Below are 15,507 nucleotides of genomic sequence, written 5' to 3'. Positions count from 1 at the left end.
CGGTTGACGAATCTTCACAATATTTTCCCCAAAAAGTGTGCCGGTGATTCTAGCTCTGCATGGAAACTTTGGGGGCACAGAAAAAGGCAGAGGTAAAAAAGTGTGCTTCCTATGTTAATTGTCTATAACCTTTAGATACTCCTGCAGCCCGAACCACAGGACAGAATGACACAAATTTAGGAAAAAGGTAGATTCTGTTCCAGAGATCATGCTTTTTCGTATTTGATGTACATCCGTTCAGTAGTTTTCAAGATATTATAGGAAACGAAATTTGTATATCTGGCCATAAGTGGTACTTTTGCAGTACCTTAGTATACATGTTTAAAACTCATAAACGTTTAGAAAACACTAAAAATCAGTAATCAGTGATGTCATTTGAGATGTCCTCAGTGATCTTAGGAGTAATGTCACTGACCATGTCGATAGTGATCTAATATGTGAGGTCATAAGCAGTGCATTGTGGGGGCATAAATTATAGTTTGCTCAGGTAACTATAACTGCTGCATTTTTTCAGTGAATTTCAAAGGTCTTTTTATTCTATTTCCTATGTATAATGACCCCGTAACCTTTATTTTTTTCAGTGAATTTCTTTTTTTTTAAATGTTAAGTAAGATGTCCATAACAATGCATAGTGGGGGGTAAACACAGGGCCTGGCCTAGCATTGCGCTGCCACCACCCGAGCTTGCTACTCCTGCCCCCTCCTCCTTACCATCCATTGTCCTAGTCCATGATCCTGCTCCCTCATTACAGCCATTTGTGGCTATTGTTCTGCCACTGCCATTCCTGCCTGCCATAAACAGTTAGCTTGCTGCCCCATTCACCTCCTCCCTACCTTCTGTTGTCTAAATCCATGCACAAGCCTTCTCCCTCCTGCTCTGAATGGTCTGATATGCTGCCATTGCCCTCCATTAAGCTTGCTGTCCCTGCCCACTCCTCCTGCCCTCTGTTGCCCAATTCTATGCCTCATCATTGCCCTCCTGTTTAGCCTCTGTGCTTAGCTTGTTTCCCCTACTCTCCTTTTATTTGCCCTCTGACTTCTGTGTGCATGCCCCTGCTCCCTCCTTTCTGCCCACCATATTCCATGGACCTGCCACACTCCTATATACTCTGATATTCTGTTGACCTGCCACTGCCCATTCCACCTGCCTAGCATGGTGAGATGGCTGCCGCCTGTCCCTGCTACCTCCACCCTGCCTGTCCAAGTTCCATGCCCCATCCCCTCTCTCCTGTTCTCCATGGTCCATTTTGCTGCCACTCCCTTCTGTCCTCCATGCTCTGTTTTGCAGCAACTGCTCCTCCTGCCTGCCCTGAGTTTTCTGTTGTGAAGCCCCTTCCCCAGCCCTCTTTTGTGTGTGTTCAGCCCCTACCCCTACGTTCTGTCCACCATGGCCCTTTGTGTATGCCCCTGTCCCCTCCCTCTAGCCCACCATGGCTGTTGTGCTGCCACTAACCCTCCTGCTTCACATGCATGGTCTTCTGTGCTCCCACATCCCCTCCCACATGCCCTGTGTAGACAGTTTGCTGCCCCTGACCCCCCCACCTTTCATCCAATGTCTGCCATTATAGTCTCACTGTTGCTCTTCATGGTGTGTTGTGCTTCCAGTGCCCATTCCTCCTGCCATCCATGGTCAGCTTGCTGCTCCGGGTTTGCCCCCTTGCCCCTGGCCCTTGTTTTCCATGTGCTGACCCCTATCCCCTCCCTCCCGCTTTGTCTGGTCCTTTGTTGTGCCGCTGCCTCCTCCCTCCTGCCCTTCATGTCTCGTTATGCTGCAACTGTCCCTCCTGTCTGTCCGGTATGGCCAGCTTGCTGCCCTTGCCTCTTTCCCCTCTGCTCACTGTTGTCAATGTGCAAGGCCCTGTTCCCTCCCTATTACTTTCCATGCCATCCTACTTGCCCTTTGTGGTGTATTGTGCTGCTACACCCCCTGATGCCTGCTCTGTAGGGTCAGTTTGGTGCCCCGCCTGTACTCTCTTATCCAAGTCCCTACCCCATTCCTCCTGCCCTCTGTGATCCAATGTGCCTTATTTACCAACATTTTGAAAGAGGGAGATTTTGAAACATCAAACCTGGTGAATTGATTTTCCCCATTGACTCACTTTGAAAAAGAGGAGCTTTTAGGCAGGAGACAGATAAAATAAAGCCCTTTTGGACTTAAAAACATCGGGAATCTCCTGCCTGAATCGGATCTGTTGGCATGTATGGTGTACTGCCACTGCCTCTTCCTTCTGCCCTCATTGGTCTTTCATGTTGCTACAGCCTCTTTTGCCTGTACTGCCTGGTTGGTGTGCTGCCCTTGCCCCCTTTCCTCTGCCCTCCATGGTCCAGTGTGCTGCCACTGCCCCTCCCGCCTGTGCAATTTGGTCAACTTCTTGCCTCTGCACCCTCCCCCATGAGAAGGTCTAATTCCCAGAGAAATTATAGTTAGTGCTCTAAACAACTAAAAAGAGGACATATTTTCTGAGTTCTCAAATAGCGACAAAGCACTTTTAAATATTGTAATATCTTTATGTTTTTTTACATTGTTGATTATTTGATTATTTGTTACACTTAAGGGAGATGATGTGGTGTTACGGCCAGAGCTGCAGACTTTGCATCTGAGGAACCAGGTTTAAGTTTCAGGGTCAGCTCAATATCCTGTGATTCTGGACAAATCACTCAAACTTCTCATGCCTAAAACAAAATTAATGTGTCCTTGAGTTTTGATGCTTATGCAATGCACTCTAATACTTCCAGGTCAAGCTGTGTTATATAATACTACAAAAAAACAAAAACAAACAAAAGTGGCTTCTGACATTGGGAAATACCTTGGCTACATTTGGGTGATATTTGTGCTATATTTGTGCTCTTTTTTCTCTAGTGGCCATCTTGGGAGACTTATCTCTTATGTAGCTCCCTAACTTCCTCGGTTACTGCAGTATCCTCAGTAGAAAAAGCTTTCAGCTTTCTACTTCCATTCTATCAAGATGGAATTCAGATGTGCCACACTTTTGGCATAAATTCAGAATGTTAGCAATCTAGTTGCTCCTTAGAACAGTAAAGCTGCTGATCATAAGACAGTTAACTGGCAATCTGATGTTGGTGTTGAAAGTGCATGTTTCAGTCTGTATGTCAGAATGTTTTAATGAAATTGAAGAGGAGGATGTTTGAAAACTCACTTTCTACAGCACTAACCATAATTTCTACGACAAACTGAAACCCCTCATTTTATTCCTTACTAAATTAAATGTTTTAAGTTCTATCAGTTTGATTCAAACAACATGGCATCAAGTGTGCCATAGTTTTGTCAAAAGTAAAACCGTTAGCGCTCTAGTTGTGCTTTAGAACACTCTGAGTGGCTGCGGTTGAACACAAGGGAATCAACTGACAGGCTGCTCCTGTTGGAAGTACATTATTTACTGCAAATGTCAGACTTAATTTTCATATGGCTGAGAAAGACTATGAATTTAGCACTTTCCATAACTCTATGGGGCAATCATGAAAAAGTGTTCTCTCAAACATGATTCCTGAAATCTCAGCAGAAGGTTTTTTTAAAAAAGTAAACTCACCTTAGAACACATGACTATACTTAAAATTAGTATGATACCATCAGCAAATGATATATTTTGTAACTAAAATTTGTTTTCACCATTTATACGTTCTCATTTTTGTGACCCTCAAAAACCTGCCATTCACTACTATGCATTTCAATGGGGTGCTATCATTTATATAGGTCCCAAGATGGTTGCCAACACTTCCAGGGTGAAGTGCTGGCAGCCAATCAAATTTCAGTAGCATTTCAGTATGGTTTTGGGCTACCAGATATCTATATTTTTCAAACTTAAATATCTCTGAAACTACTGAATGCTTTCTGGACCAATATCTAGTTTGCTGCCACATTTGGTGTAATTCCGTTCAGCGGTTCAGGCTGTAGTCATGTTAAAAAAAATGAAAAATCCCCATAAACTTAACAGGGGGAAAACGTGTTTTGAGACTCCCATTTTTTCTCAGCCCTGCTTGACAGATCCCCCCGAAACTTTCAACATAGTAGCTGAACCAACAAGGGGACATTGTTTGAAACGTTTGTGAAAAAACATCAAACAGCGCCAAAGATATTGGCAAAACAAAAAACACTTTTCCTATGGAAACTTTGGTCCTAGCGATAACGCCCGCCATTAGGTTATATACATATAACCTTGAGAGGGCTGAAATGCGTTGGTTTGAGAAGTTGCCAAGAATAAATTGTGCATAAATTCAGTTCTGGAGTGTCGCGTCCTTTGTTGCAAAAAAAAAATAAATAAATAAAAAAAAAAATATATATATATATATATATATATATATATATATATATATATATAATATTAACAATAATATTAATAAAAGAGGCACCAGGATACACCAGGATTACCCCCACAAATATTAGGGGAAAGTCCTATGCCACCAGATAACTTAATTTGCATCCAGGTGTTTGAATAAAATTTTACTAAGAAATTTAACAAATTACTATCTATGCCCCAAGATTGTAACTTAAGACCACAATTGCTCTCTATCTTGCCGAAAGCGAAAGAATAATCGACAAAGCACACAAATTACTTGCCTCTGCTTTTTTGTATAATTGTGAGGGCCAGAATGTTCATTGACCTATATATATGTTGATATCGATTTGTTTAAAAAAAACAAAGTGATACAAAAATCTAAGCGTTATACAACAAGAAATAATAAAAACAAAAATATTTGATAAAAGGAAAAGAAAGAGTGCAGGTGAGACGTAAGAAGCGGGCAACGGGTAATGTTTACTTTTAGCTCTAAGGAAAGGAAAGTATTACGTTTAAAAGGGAGTGACAATGGCCTAAATCAAGGGAAGGAGGGTGAGATGGTCAATCGCTGAATAGAAACGTCTGATATTCATTTGGAAGTTCACAAAAGAAAGAGTTTTGGCACAATAACTGCAACTAATAAGGGCCTGAAAAGAATCAACAGCATTCAGCTTGATGGTCTGGTTTTTAAATACTAATGATTTTTACTCATCCAGTTGCAGCAAATCAGTTTTGGGCACCAATTCTGACTTTTCCATGCAGTAAAATCACAGGAAATTCTACTGGTTAAATAAAAAATAGCACAAAAGAAACTAGACGCTAAAAACACTTCGAAGATGCAACTGGAATCGATAAGGAATTCCTCAACAGAAATTAATTAACTGAAAACCCATACAACTGTGGTTTCTTCTGAACTTGAGATTCTGTAGAAAACATATGTAACTGAATTAATTCAATGTCCACTAGAAGTATGAACTTTCTCTGAAATATACCTCCTAAATAGCTTACAAGTCAATTTCTGTGATTAAAATGAATTCAACGTATTTATTCTAACCAAATTAGAAACTATTAGACTATTCCATTTCAACTCATTTTTAAAGAAATGCAACTCACCATGATCTTGACCTCTCAGTTCCTGCAAATCAAGACTTTCGTTTTCTTTGAAAAACAGCCAAAATCTTTCAAACGTGTGTGCATACAAATTAGCAGACTCAAATGCTGATAGCATTGATTCCTAAAACAAAATGGAAAATAAAGTTGAATTCATGACAGGCAATGCAAAGCCAAAACCATTAACCCATACAGATACATAGAATTATAGATTGGTAGCTTCCAGGATACCATGAGGACCAACATATTTGGCACAATTAACTAAATTATGTGGCAAAAAAAAATCAAATTATACAGCACCACATGAACTTGAAGGCAAACTATGCAGCACATTCTGTGACATTCTTATCCAGATATTTTAACATTTTAACATACACTCATACAAAAAGGCTGCCAGTGCTATAAAGAATACATATGTTCCCCAGGGGAGAGAAATCTGTAGATAACATTCCTCAGACCCTGTCCAAAATGTTCTTTACAAGCAATTAATGACTTGTCCTTTCCGCTTCCCTTAATAAAATCGGTTGTGTAAAATGTATTCAAGGTTACCCTGAACAGAAAAGAGTCCTAAATGTACACAGTTATTGAGATAAAATAATGTAACCTATTAATTTTCTATATTCCTATTATGCTCTAAATTATGTTGGTGAATCAGTTGTGCAGGAGGTAAATGGTTTTCCCGGTTCCAGTCCTCTGGTCCTGTCACCCATTCCTCATAAAAATACTTGAAAAAATGCATACATTTAGAAACCACTCAACCGTTTACCTTATGGTTTATGATGTCACCAGGAACTCTTCATGCCAATATATTACCATATCACACAGTTAGTTACCACTAGGTATCTTCTATCTGGCTATGTCTAAATATATCTATCTATCTATCCATATATATAATATATATATATATGGGGCCACGGAGACACAGAACTGATCGCAGTCTCCGGTTGGGGAATCAGCTGGCAGGAACGAGCAACAATTCTAAGGAGGCCCACTGGAGGGTTTTTGAAAATGCTAACAAATTTCATGTAAGTGGCACCGAAAAAATCCACGAAAGTAAAATATTCATGGACTTTAACTCCCAGCATGCCATACTAATGGAACTTAACTTACCTGATGCCTATTGGAGGGCCAATTGAGTCACATGCGGTGAGGAGTGCCTTTTTAAATCAAACTGTGCCGATACATACAGAATGCCTGTGACCAAGGGACGGGATGCCCTGAAACGCGTAAGGCGGAAATGTAACTCCGATAAAGAAATGCTGCTTTGCACACTAATCACTGATTTGGAGTGCGTCTTTAAATCGAGGGTCTTTGCAAATAAAAAAAAAATATATATATATATATATATATATATATATATGTATACATAACCCAGTGGTGGCCACCACTGAGTAGCTTTAGTTAGGTCAGGTGTTCCATATGAAAAGCATTTTTTGCGTTGCTGAAAACTTGGACCCTGTTTGACGCATCTCCGCAAAACCTTTCAAAAAGGTGCTAAGTACTGACTAATTTGTGCATGGAAAATGTCGAGGGGATCTGTCAAGTGGGGGCTGATAAAAAAGGAGGGTCCCAAAACTTAAAATCCTCAGGAATTTTCCATAGATTTCTTTAAGAAGGGCTACAGCAAAAGCTGCGAAACACAATTACACCACATTTGTCAGGAAGTTTGAACTTGGTCCGTATATTGTGCTTTTTGTGTTTGAGAAAGTAAGGTAAAAAAATATATAGATTTCTGGACGGTTGAGTTCGAGGGACTCTCGCGAGCATCCCTTGGACACAATTTAAAAAAAATAGAGCATTTTGATTAACCCAGGGAGCTTTTTTTGTTGTGGGCCAAATTTGCTCCCCTGGGAGTCAGATTCCCATGGGAGTAAGCGCTCTGATTGGCTGTCAGCAACATGAGAAAAATGTTTCTGACAGCAATGACAGGACTCAGCAACTTATCCCCTATCCTGAAGTTTAAAAAAAAAAACATAAGAGGGCAGAGTAAGAATACCCTGCCCCCTAGGCCTCATGGGCAGAACCCAGAAGGACCACCCCAGGGCAAAAATGCAAAAAAGAATTGTCATTTTTTTGCTGCATTCCCACAAAACTCCTGCGGGATCGCTGCAACAACAAACAAACAAAAACAAAAAAGACAACGAGGGCAACATTGTTCAGTTATGGGCTCCAAGGAGCCCAACCCTGGGGACGAAATGTTCAGAGGAGGGTAGGGGGGCCTCACGGCTCCCGATCCAAAAACTTTCAAAGGCCCAGGAGAGCCCACCCCAGGGCCCATTACTTTAATTATGGGAGGGGGGAGTGAGGCCCCCCTCTCTAAGGCTTCTAAGGCCCGTGGGAGCCAACCCCTGGGGCCGGCTCACATGCCCATTCCCGGGACACAGCAGTTTCCATGCCCGCACCAACACCTGAGGATAAATACATATATGTGCGAGAAATACTATATATGATTTGAAATGCAACATACATATTCTCACATGTACCTTTCTCCGTATATCCTCTTTTTTTTTGTAAACCAATTTGATTGGTTATCTCTCTTTTGCATCAGCTTAGTACATAGTCATAAGGCACATTATCTGATTTAACATTGGTTTTCTCACATTTTGTTTGTTCCTTTGCTATGTAAATAAGCTATTGGAATGCTCAAGTAACATTACAATGATAACAATAAACTAATCCCCTTCCCCCTCCCCCGAGTCACTCGTTATTAGTTCTTTGTGTCGAGTTGGGTGGAATATATTATCATTTTTCTAGTAGTGTGTGTGCAGGGTGGGGATAACCAGCGAAGTATGCCTTTCAATATTCGCGCAATGGTTGGTATTTATGCGCGTGCTAGTTGTGGTTGGCTTGTTTACGTCAGGGGCTTCTGTCTTATTTGGCCTCTGCCTCATCGTCTGGGGCTCTGGTTCTGGATATTCTAGGTCATGTACCAATGCCTCCCAGGCCCTGGCTATATCTATGTTCCTTAGTCATCCTTTAGCTTCTCGCATCATCACTCGACTTTCGCACCCCGCCCACTTCAGGAACTCCCTACACCAGGTCGCTATCCTAGGGCCCCCCCTCTCGCCTTCCAATACTTGGTTATTTCCCGTTTAGTTAAGATGTTTCTCTTTATATCCTCTTATGGTATATTCTCTACTTTCCTCCCTCAACTGGGGCAAATTGGGTATTTGAAATGTTCAATAATCAGTTTTCCATCTACACACACTATTTTATTCATGCTTTAGTACTACTCTTATATGGCCACATTACCATCATCGTAATAGGATCATCTCTTTGCATCCTCGTTAGTGACCGACAACAACTTAGGGCCTCATCACAATGAGGCTCAGAAAGCCTCCAAACATAGTTTGGAGGCTTTCCAAGTCTCATCGAAGTTTCAAAACTGACAGCCTCATTACATTGGAGGCTCTCAGTTTTGAAATCAGACGAAAATTCAGGCTGGCTTCTGACGGGCTCAAGGAGGAACAGACACGTAATCCTTATGGACGGTGTTTTACGCCGTCCGTATTACAATAACCGTGTCCAGCAGGGTTTCCATGCTGGGCTTTCTGACATGGAAACCTTGTCAGAAAGCAACTTTGGAGGCCTCTAGCAGGGCCCCCTTCAGCCAGGAGCCTCCGGTTTGGGGCTGACCCCTGTTCACCCCTGCACTGTGTGGCAGGCAACTAGAGGTGCAGCGGCGCGGTGAAGGGATGATCATAAACTCCCTTTTCTGCATGGGAATTCGTGCTGCGGCCGGTGTCCAACTGCAGCAGAAGCTCCCATAAAGAAAAGAAAACTTGCGACTGCACCATGTGCGGTCGCATCAAAATTCAGTGGTCAGCAGCGGTGACCAGAGGACGGTCAAACCTGTATCCGCAAGGGTGTGCGTCCTCCTGACATCGAAATAAGGTCCTTAGTTGTTTACATTTTTCTCATCTTCTTTTCAAGTAACATTATAATATTATGCCAGGTACATTCTCGCATTTTTACTTTTCCAGTATGGCTGCGATAATAGTTAAGTATTCAGGGCTGTTGCTCTACTAGTACTTTTTCACTTTTTACTCCTGCCACATACGTCCTCCTTTAAGTAGGACACTTACAAAGCCGGTTCTCCTCAGGTAAGCACATGGGACTAATATTTTTACCTTTCTGGGTATCGCTTTTTCTGGATATTAATTCTGAGCTCTACTATGACCGTCACATGAAGTCTGCTTCCTCGAATAAAAAGGTAGGCTCATCACGTGGTTACCCATACAGGGTTGATGTACATTTACATTTTCTGTAGTATGGGTGTTTTACTCAATATGTGAGTGAGTGTGCATGCTTAAACAACTTTTTAGTGCTCTCCACGATGCAACCTATACATGGTTGGTGTCCGTATACATTTATTACAATATAGATGTAATTTTTCACCACACGCCGTGACATGTGCATGTTTTGTGCTCACTACATTTAAATTTACACGCGATTGGCCCTTTCTTGTGGTTTACATTTACAACACAGATGTTTTCTTCAGTACATGAGAATAGTATAGCTTCCTATCTAGACAAGACTTAAATCAGACTTCTCTGACAGCGTGGACCAGGTCTTTTATCTAAATACAATCTCTGCCAGTATACCACAAGCTAATATGTGTACCAGTATGCTATTTTTTCACTTTGCAGGTTGGAGCTTACTATGGACTCCTTCTACTTATAATACACACTGAATTTTCACCTCAAGGTTCATCTGTTTTAGGTAAGACTTGGGTGCTATGACTTTTTAGGTCTCGCCTGAGCCAGCGCTTTAGCGCTGCTCTGGTGAGAGCTTTAGTAAATGGGGGATTTGGAAGTGCAAACTAGTGCTTTCAGGCCTCCAAATACAGTGCATGTGCGCCAGGCGCACGCACCATTTGGCAGCCTGCGTGATCATTACGTGGCCGCTTTGATGTTCTCAGTGAGCCGCGCGGCCACTGAGAACATCAAAGCAGAAGCGAAAGTGTGCACCATTTGCCAGCCTGCGTGCCTCTCTCCCCACCCCCTCCCTTATCCCACTTCCTGCTTGTTTTTCTTGACGTACTTTGAGCGTATTTTAACGCCGCTTCTCCTTTCCTTTACAACCATTTCCGACACACCCTTAAGGTACACTACTCTGACCCGGCCGTTGCCTTATACATTAGCGCCACTTTACAGAGTTTGACAGTGAAGCGCTACTTTTTGTTTTCTCGTCTTTCTTGGAACAACATTGTTTTCCAGCTGCAACACTGGAGGCCAAGGAGGAGAAGCTCATAAGAAGCTCACCCATACATTTGCTCACTACAGACTTGTGTATCCCTTGCATCAGTAAAAGGCAGATTTTTATTGAAGACATTTCAGATTAAATTTTGAGTATGGACAAAGTTCGACCACAGAGCATTATGAAAGGTCTTGTGCTGGTTTTCAGTATTCATCTTGAGTTTCATTTTACCCTCATTTGTCTTCTGCAAGGGGCTAAATAAGAGAACCCAATATTCGCTATTATAACTCTTCAAAGCTCGAATAGTGCTAAGAGCACTAATCTGCACCATGTCATGGCAATAATATTCACCATGCTATAGTGAGTGCAGCATCTGGGGAATCTCAAATACCGTCTGTACAAAATGAGGTTTGTTTTTGTCACACATTACAGTTTTAGTTTTTATGGTGTTTATGATCAGTTTGTAATGACTGCATCAAGCAGGTAAGCAGTATGCCACTGTAGTGCCATTGGCACCTGATGCCTTACTACAACATCATCAGCATATAGTAACAAGCATTGGCATAGCCAATAGGTCTCGCTTTTGGGACCTTATAAGTATTTAGTTATACAACTGTTGCATGGCTAAACGCTTATAAGGTCCCAAAGGCGAGACCTATTGGCTATGCCAATGCTTGTTCTAGCAATGCTTTCATTCACATCACGGCATAGTTTCAACTCATGGAATTTATCTGTACTATTTTCTCTATTTAGTTGAGAACAATACATAGTTCCGGTACGTTTTTGCACCGGGACTTGTGATCTTGCTTCATACTCTTTACTACTATATAGGTAAACGTTCCTACTGTTTTCCATTTCAGGGGTCAGCTTTTAACTTTCTTTTATTCCTTCTTTACATAGTTCTGCTTTATTACTTACTGGCTGTGCCTTCTATAAACTTATTTTACCTATTGGTAGGGGTCGTACTGATCCTTTTTTTTGGGGGGGGGGGGTACATCAGTAATCTTCAGTTACGTGTGCTTAGCCCTTAGACTATGACGGCAGTGTTCCCTCCTTGTCCCACATTAATAGTATTTCTCACCCTCTCTGTACAGTGAACTGATCTAGCTCATTCAGGAATTGTGGTTTTTACCACACCTCACAACTTTTTGCACAGCCCATCCCCGTTTGTTTGTTTGTGCATGAGTCCTTTCATTTGCTTAAACACAGCCATTTTCCGATAAAGGGTATAGTGACCTCTACATTTTGCTTCTGTCTGCCAATCAGTTCTTTTTTTTTCTTTCATCAGTTATGCTTTGTGCCATAACACATGGTGTGGTGATACTACCTCAAGGGGCTCTGCAACAGACACCAACTGACTACATCTGGAGCCTCCCCCTTGGACTACTGACATTTTGCATATATTTATCTAAGGTTGGTCCCACCAGACAACTAGGTCTTTAACCTAAATACTTGAACTTTGACTGGGGATTCGAATATCTTTTTACTCCGAGACAGTATTTAATCTTTATTTGTAATAAAGGTTCCGGTTTCTTAGTTTGGAAGTCTACGTTTCTATATGGTCACCTATATAACCTAATTTCACTCTATGATTCTTCTACACATATATATTTCCACATCGCTTTGCCTCAACACAGTTGTGGGTCCTCTCACTTCTACTATGTAGACTAAAAACTTTAGGCAATATCATTTTAAGCACGGAACGCTGCAATATTCCATGTGTGACTCCTTTCTTCATCTATCTCTCACTTGTGTTCCTTTCTCTAACATTCTATTCGTACTATGACTTGTTTTAATTTGTACTTTATTTTGTAAAGTCACTGTGTGACGAAACACATGTTGGCTATTTCTAAAGAAAGAACTAGTGACATTTGAATGTACTGAAGAATATACTTCTATTACATCTACAATCAAAAGAACCACTGTTGGAAAATAAGCCCTTAAATGTTTGTTCCTCGTACTGATTTATAAGCCTGTTTGAGTGCTTTGGTTTCCGTCTATACCTTTGCTAATGTGCAGGGTCATGACAGATGGCAAGCCAATTGTAATGAACATATGTTAATGGCAGGGTGAAAAAAGATGCGTTTTGCTATTTTAGCTCTCACCGGAAATTGTGTTTGTGTCTGTAGCAAAAATCATTGCACAGATGTAAATCAATCTTGGGAATACCATAGGACTTTACTCAGAAAGAGTGTTTTTGTTTGTTTTGTGCAAATCTGTTCTGTAGTTTTTGATATATGAGCATTTAAAAAAGTTACCAAGCTGGCTTTAAAAGTGTTAGCACTTTTGTAAATCTTTACCATTTAAAATCATGCATCAGAAGATTGCCATTCCTGACAATTACATTTATTTTATTTCCTCAAATGTGATTTTACTGATGAAGGAGATTTATTTTTTTCTGCCATCTTAAAAATCACAAATGTTGAAATAAATTCACACCACGAGGAAGGCTACCATGAGAGAGGCCCACCCTAAGGGGGTGCTGGGGGAATACTCTAAAGCTTTGAAAATAGTGTGCAAAAAAACACAAAAGTCGAGTTTGCCACTGCAAAATTGTATCTTTTAGGAAAATCGCGATTTCACAGCTGCCATTTTATGTCTCTGGGAAAAAAGGGGCCATTTTGTGAAGAAAATATAATTTTTTATAAAAATTGGGGAACATTTTTTTTTTTTTTTAAACGTACAAAATAGGACAGAATCCCTTGCTGGCATAGACAAAGTATGTGTGCGAAGGGGTTAGGCTGACTGCGGAGGTTTGGACCTAGCCCGGGGGTCAACCCCTGCAGTGCAGGGCCTTTGGCTTTGGCCCTGCGCAGCGAGAGTTGGACGCCTCCTATAGCTGGGTGTAGGGCTTGTCACTGCCCAGGCCTGTAGCCACCCTTCCTATGTTATATTTCTATGTTATGTGTTCTTCTAAAGTGCTCGAATACCTAAAAAGGTGTCTTGGTGCTATCGGAGATTGCTGGAAAGCAAGAAAATCCCATAAGTGACATTTGCCGGCAGTAGAGCCATATCCTCATGGATTTCCTAAAAGCCAGAAGATTAGGCATGGCTTTAATATGCAAGGAAAGGGCATTCCAGACCTATGGAGCTCCAAGCACAGAGCCCCTGCCACCCCATTTCACGTACTTAAATCTGGGGACTGCCACCAGTTTGGCAGAGGCTGAGCGTAGCGATCTGCCTGCTGTATACCAGGTAAAGCTCATCCTCAGAAAAAACGGACCTTGCTCGTGCAGTGCCTTATAAACAATACACAGAGCTTTAAAAGTGACCCTCTGTCTGATGGGAAGTCATTCTAGTTTCCTGACAGCTTTAGACACCAATTGATATTTAGTAATTTTGCAAAGTACGTGGGCAGCGATGTTCTGCAAAGTCTGCACAAATACGGGGCGTGGCCAGGCCGCCAACCAAAATGGCCACGCGGCACTGAAGCTCCGCCGAGTACACCCAGCACATTAGCTCTATCCCCTGATCACGCGCTTCTGGTCTTTTCTACGCGACATCAGCCTCTTGCCGCAGCGATGGGGAGTGCGGGAAAGGCTCCGAAAGTGCGGACATAGGGACCTAGCGAGGCGAAACTACATCGGAAGTAGCAGAGGCCAGCGGACAGATGCACGACCAACGTGGGCCCGGATACTGGTGCCGCACCTCCGAGACCTGCTCTGAGCAAAGATCGCAGTGAGTGTGCCGGGTGCGGGCCGCTTGGGTCTCCCTCCCTCCCCTCCCCTCGCTAACTCCATCGACCTCTTTGGGCCTAAACTGCGCCATACGCTCCTGCTACTACCGGAAGCCCTGCAGGGATAGGGCCCGTGGGTGAGCCTGGGAGGCAGCCACCTTGCTGCTTGCACGAGCGCTTGGGGGAGGGGAGTGGCTGGCCTTGTTGAGCACTGTGCCAGGCTACCCTGCGCAATGATTGCTAAGCAGACAACCACACAGACAAGCACACACTGGTCCCCACTGGCTCATCACCCTATGGCTATTTCCACACCGGACCCAGTGAGCAGCAGCCAATTTACAGGCTTCAACTTGTGATCCATGAATAGGCGACCACTCCCCACAAATTGACCGGAGCCGCAGCGCACCGGGTGGTGCACAACTCCACTCCTGCCATACTACTGTGTCCCACTAGGCAACTGCGCCCCCATTGTCACTGCCCTTGACCCTCCTGAGCTGCCCACCCAGGCCCATCATTGCCTGAATTATGAACTATTGGGACAGAGACACTGCTCTGGGTCTTGCCAGAGAGCGTGGAGACACGACATGGCAAGGGTCCAAACTAGCTCTGTACCCAGACTTCACAGTGATGGTGCAGGAGGCCAGACGTAAATGTTAAGGCCACCCTCAGGAACTTAGGTCTCAAATATGGCATGTTGTACCCGGCACGGCTGCGGGTGGACATTAACGGCAGACCCCGCATCTTAGACACACCCAACGAGGCACAGGAATTTTGTCATGCTTATAAACACAAGGGTGCCCAGCCGAAAGTAGACGGTGCTGGGCCCGCCCTTCCACGAAGTGGCTCAAACGCTAGCATGGAGGTCTTCTCCACTGAATGACCAGGCTCTGGCAAAATATAAATAACAGTACCAAGTTCATGGGGTATTTCTCTATTAGGATAGTAAAATACATATGTCATGAATAGTTTCATCATGCTGGGCAACCGTCGGAGCGTTGCCTCCCCCCTAGGTGTAGACCACTGGAATGTCAGTTTTGTACCAAGTGAACCGTGGCATCCGCTTACTGTACCAATTCAAAAGTTTCTGGGATGTTTTTTATCGTTGTTTGATGGATTTTGATCCTTGCGACAGGGTACGCGAGGCTGGATGAGGGGTGGTTGGGGGATTAGGGTATGGTCATATTTGTTCTTGTTTAATTACTGCTATGCTCACTGTCCAGTCAAACTC

At 42.8% G+C, this 15,507-nt stretch overlaps 1 protein-coding gene across 2 annotated transcripts in view; it reads right to left on the bottom strand.

Annotated features, from left to right (window-relative positions):
- DNAH6 (dynein axonemal heavy chain 6) overlaps positions 1 to 15,507 on the bottom strand; it is a 2,458,578-nt gene that overhangs the window by 2,082,611 nt on the left and 360,460 nt on the right. For both annotated transcript variants that reach the window (XM_085636629.1, XM_085636630.1), the window contains exon 12: positions 5,408 to 5,528. In XM_085636629.1, the coding sequence (XP_085492755.1) occupies positions 5,408 to 5,528 (121 nt within the window). The remainder of the gene's footprint in view (positions 1 to 5,407; positions 5,529 to 15,507) is intronic.

This window comes from Triturus cristatus, chromosome 2_1 (assembly GCF_964204655.1).
Source record: "Triturus cristatus chromosome 2_1, aTriCri1.1, whole genome shotgun sequence".
Taxonomy (NCBI): domain Eukaryota; kingdom Metazoa; phylum Chordata; class Amphibia; order Caudata; family Salamandridae; genus Triturus; species Triturus cristatus.
This window is presented reverse-complemented; position numbering and strand designations above follow the sequence as displayed.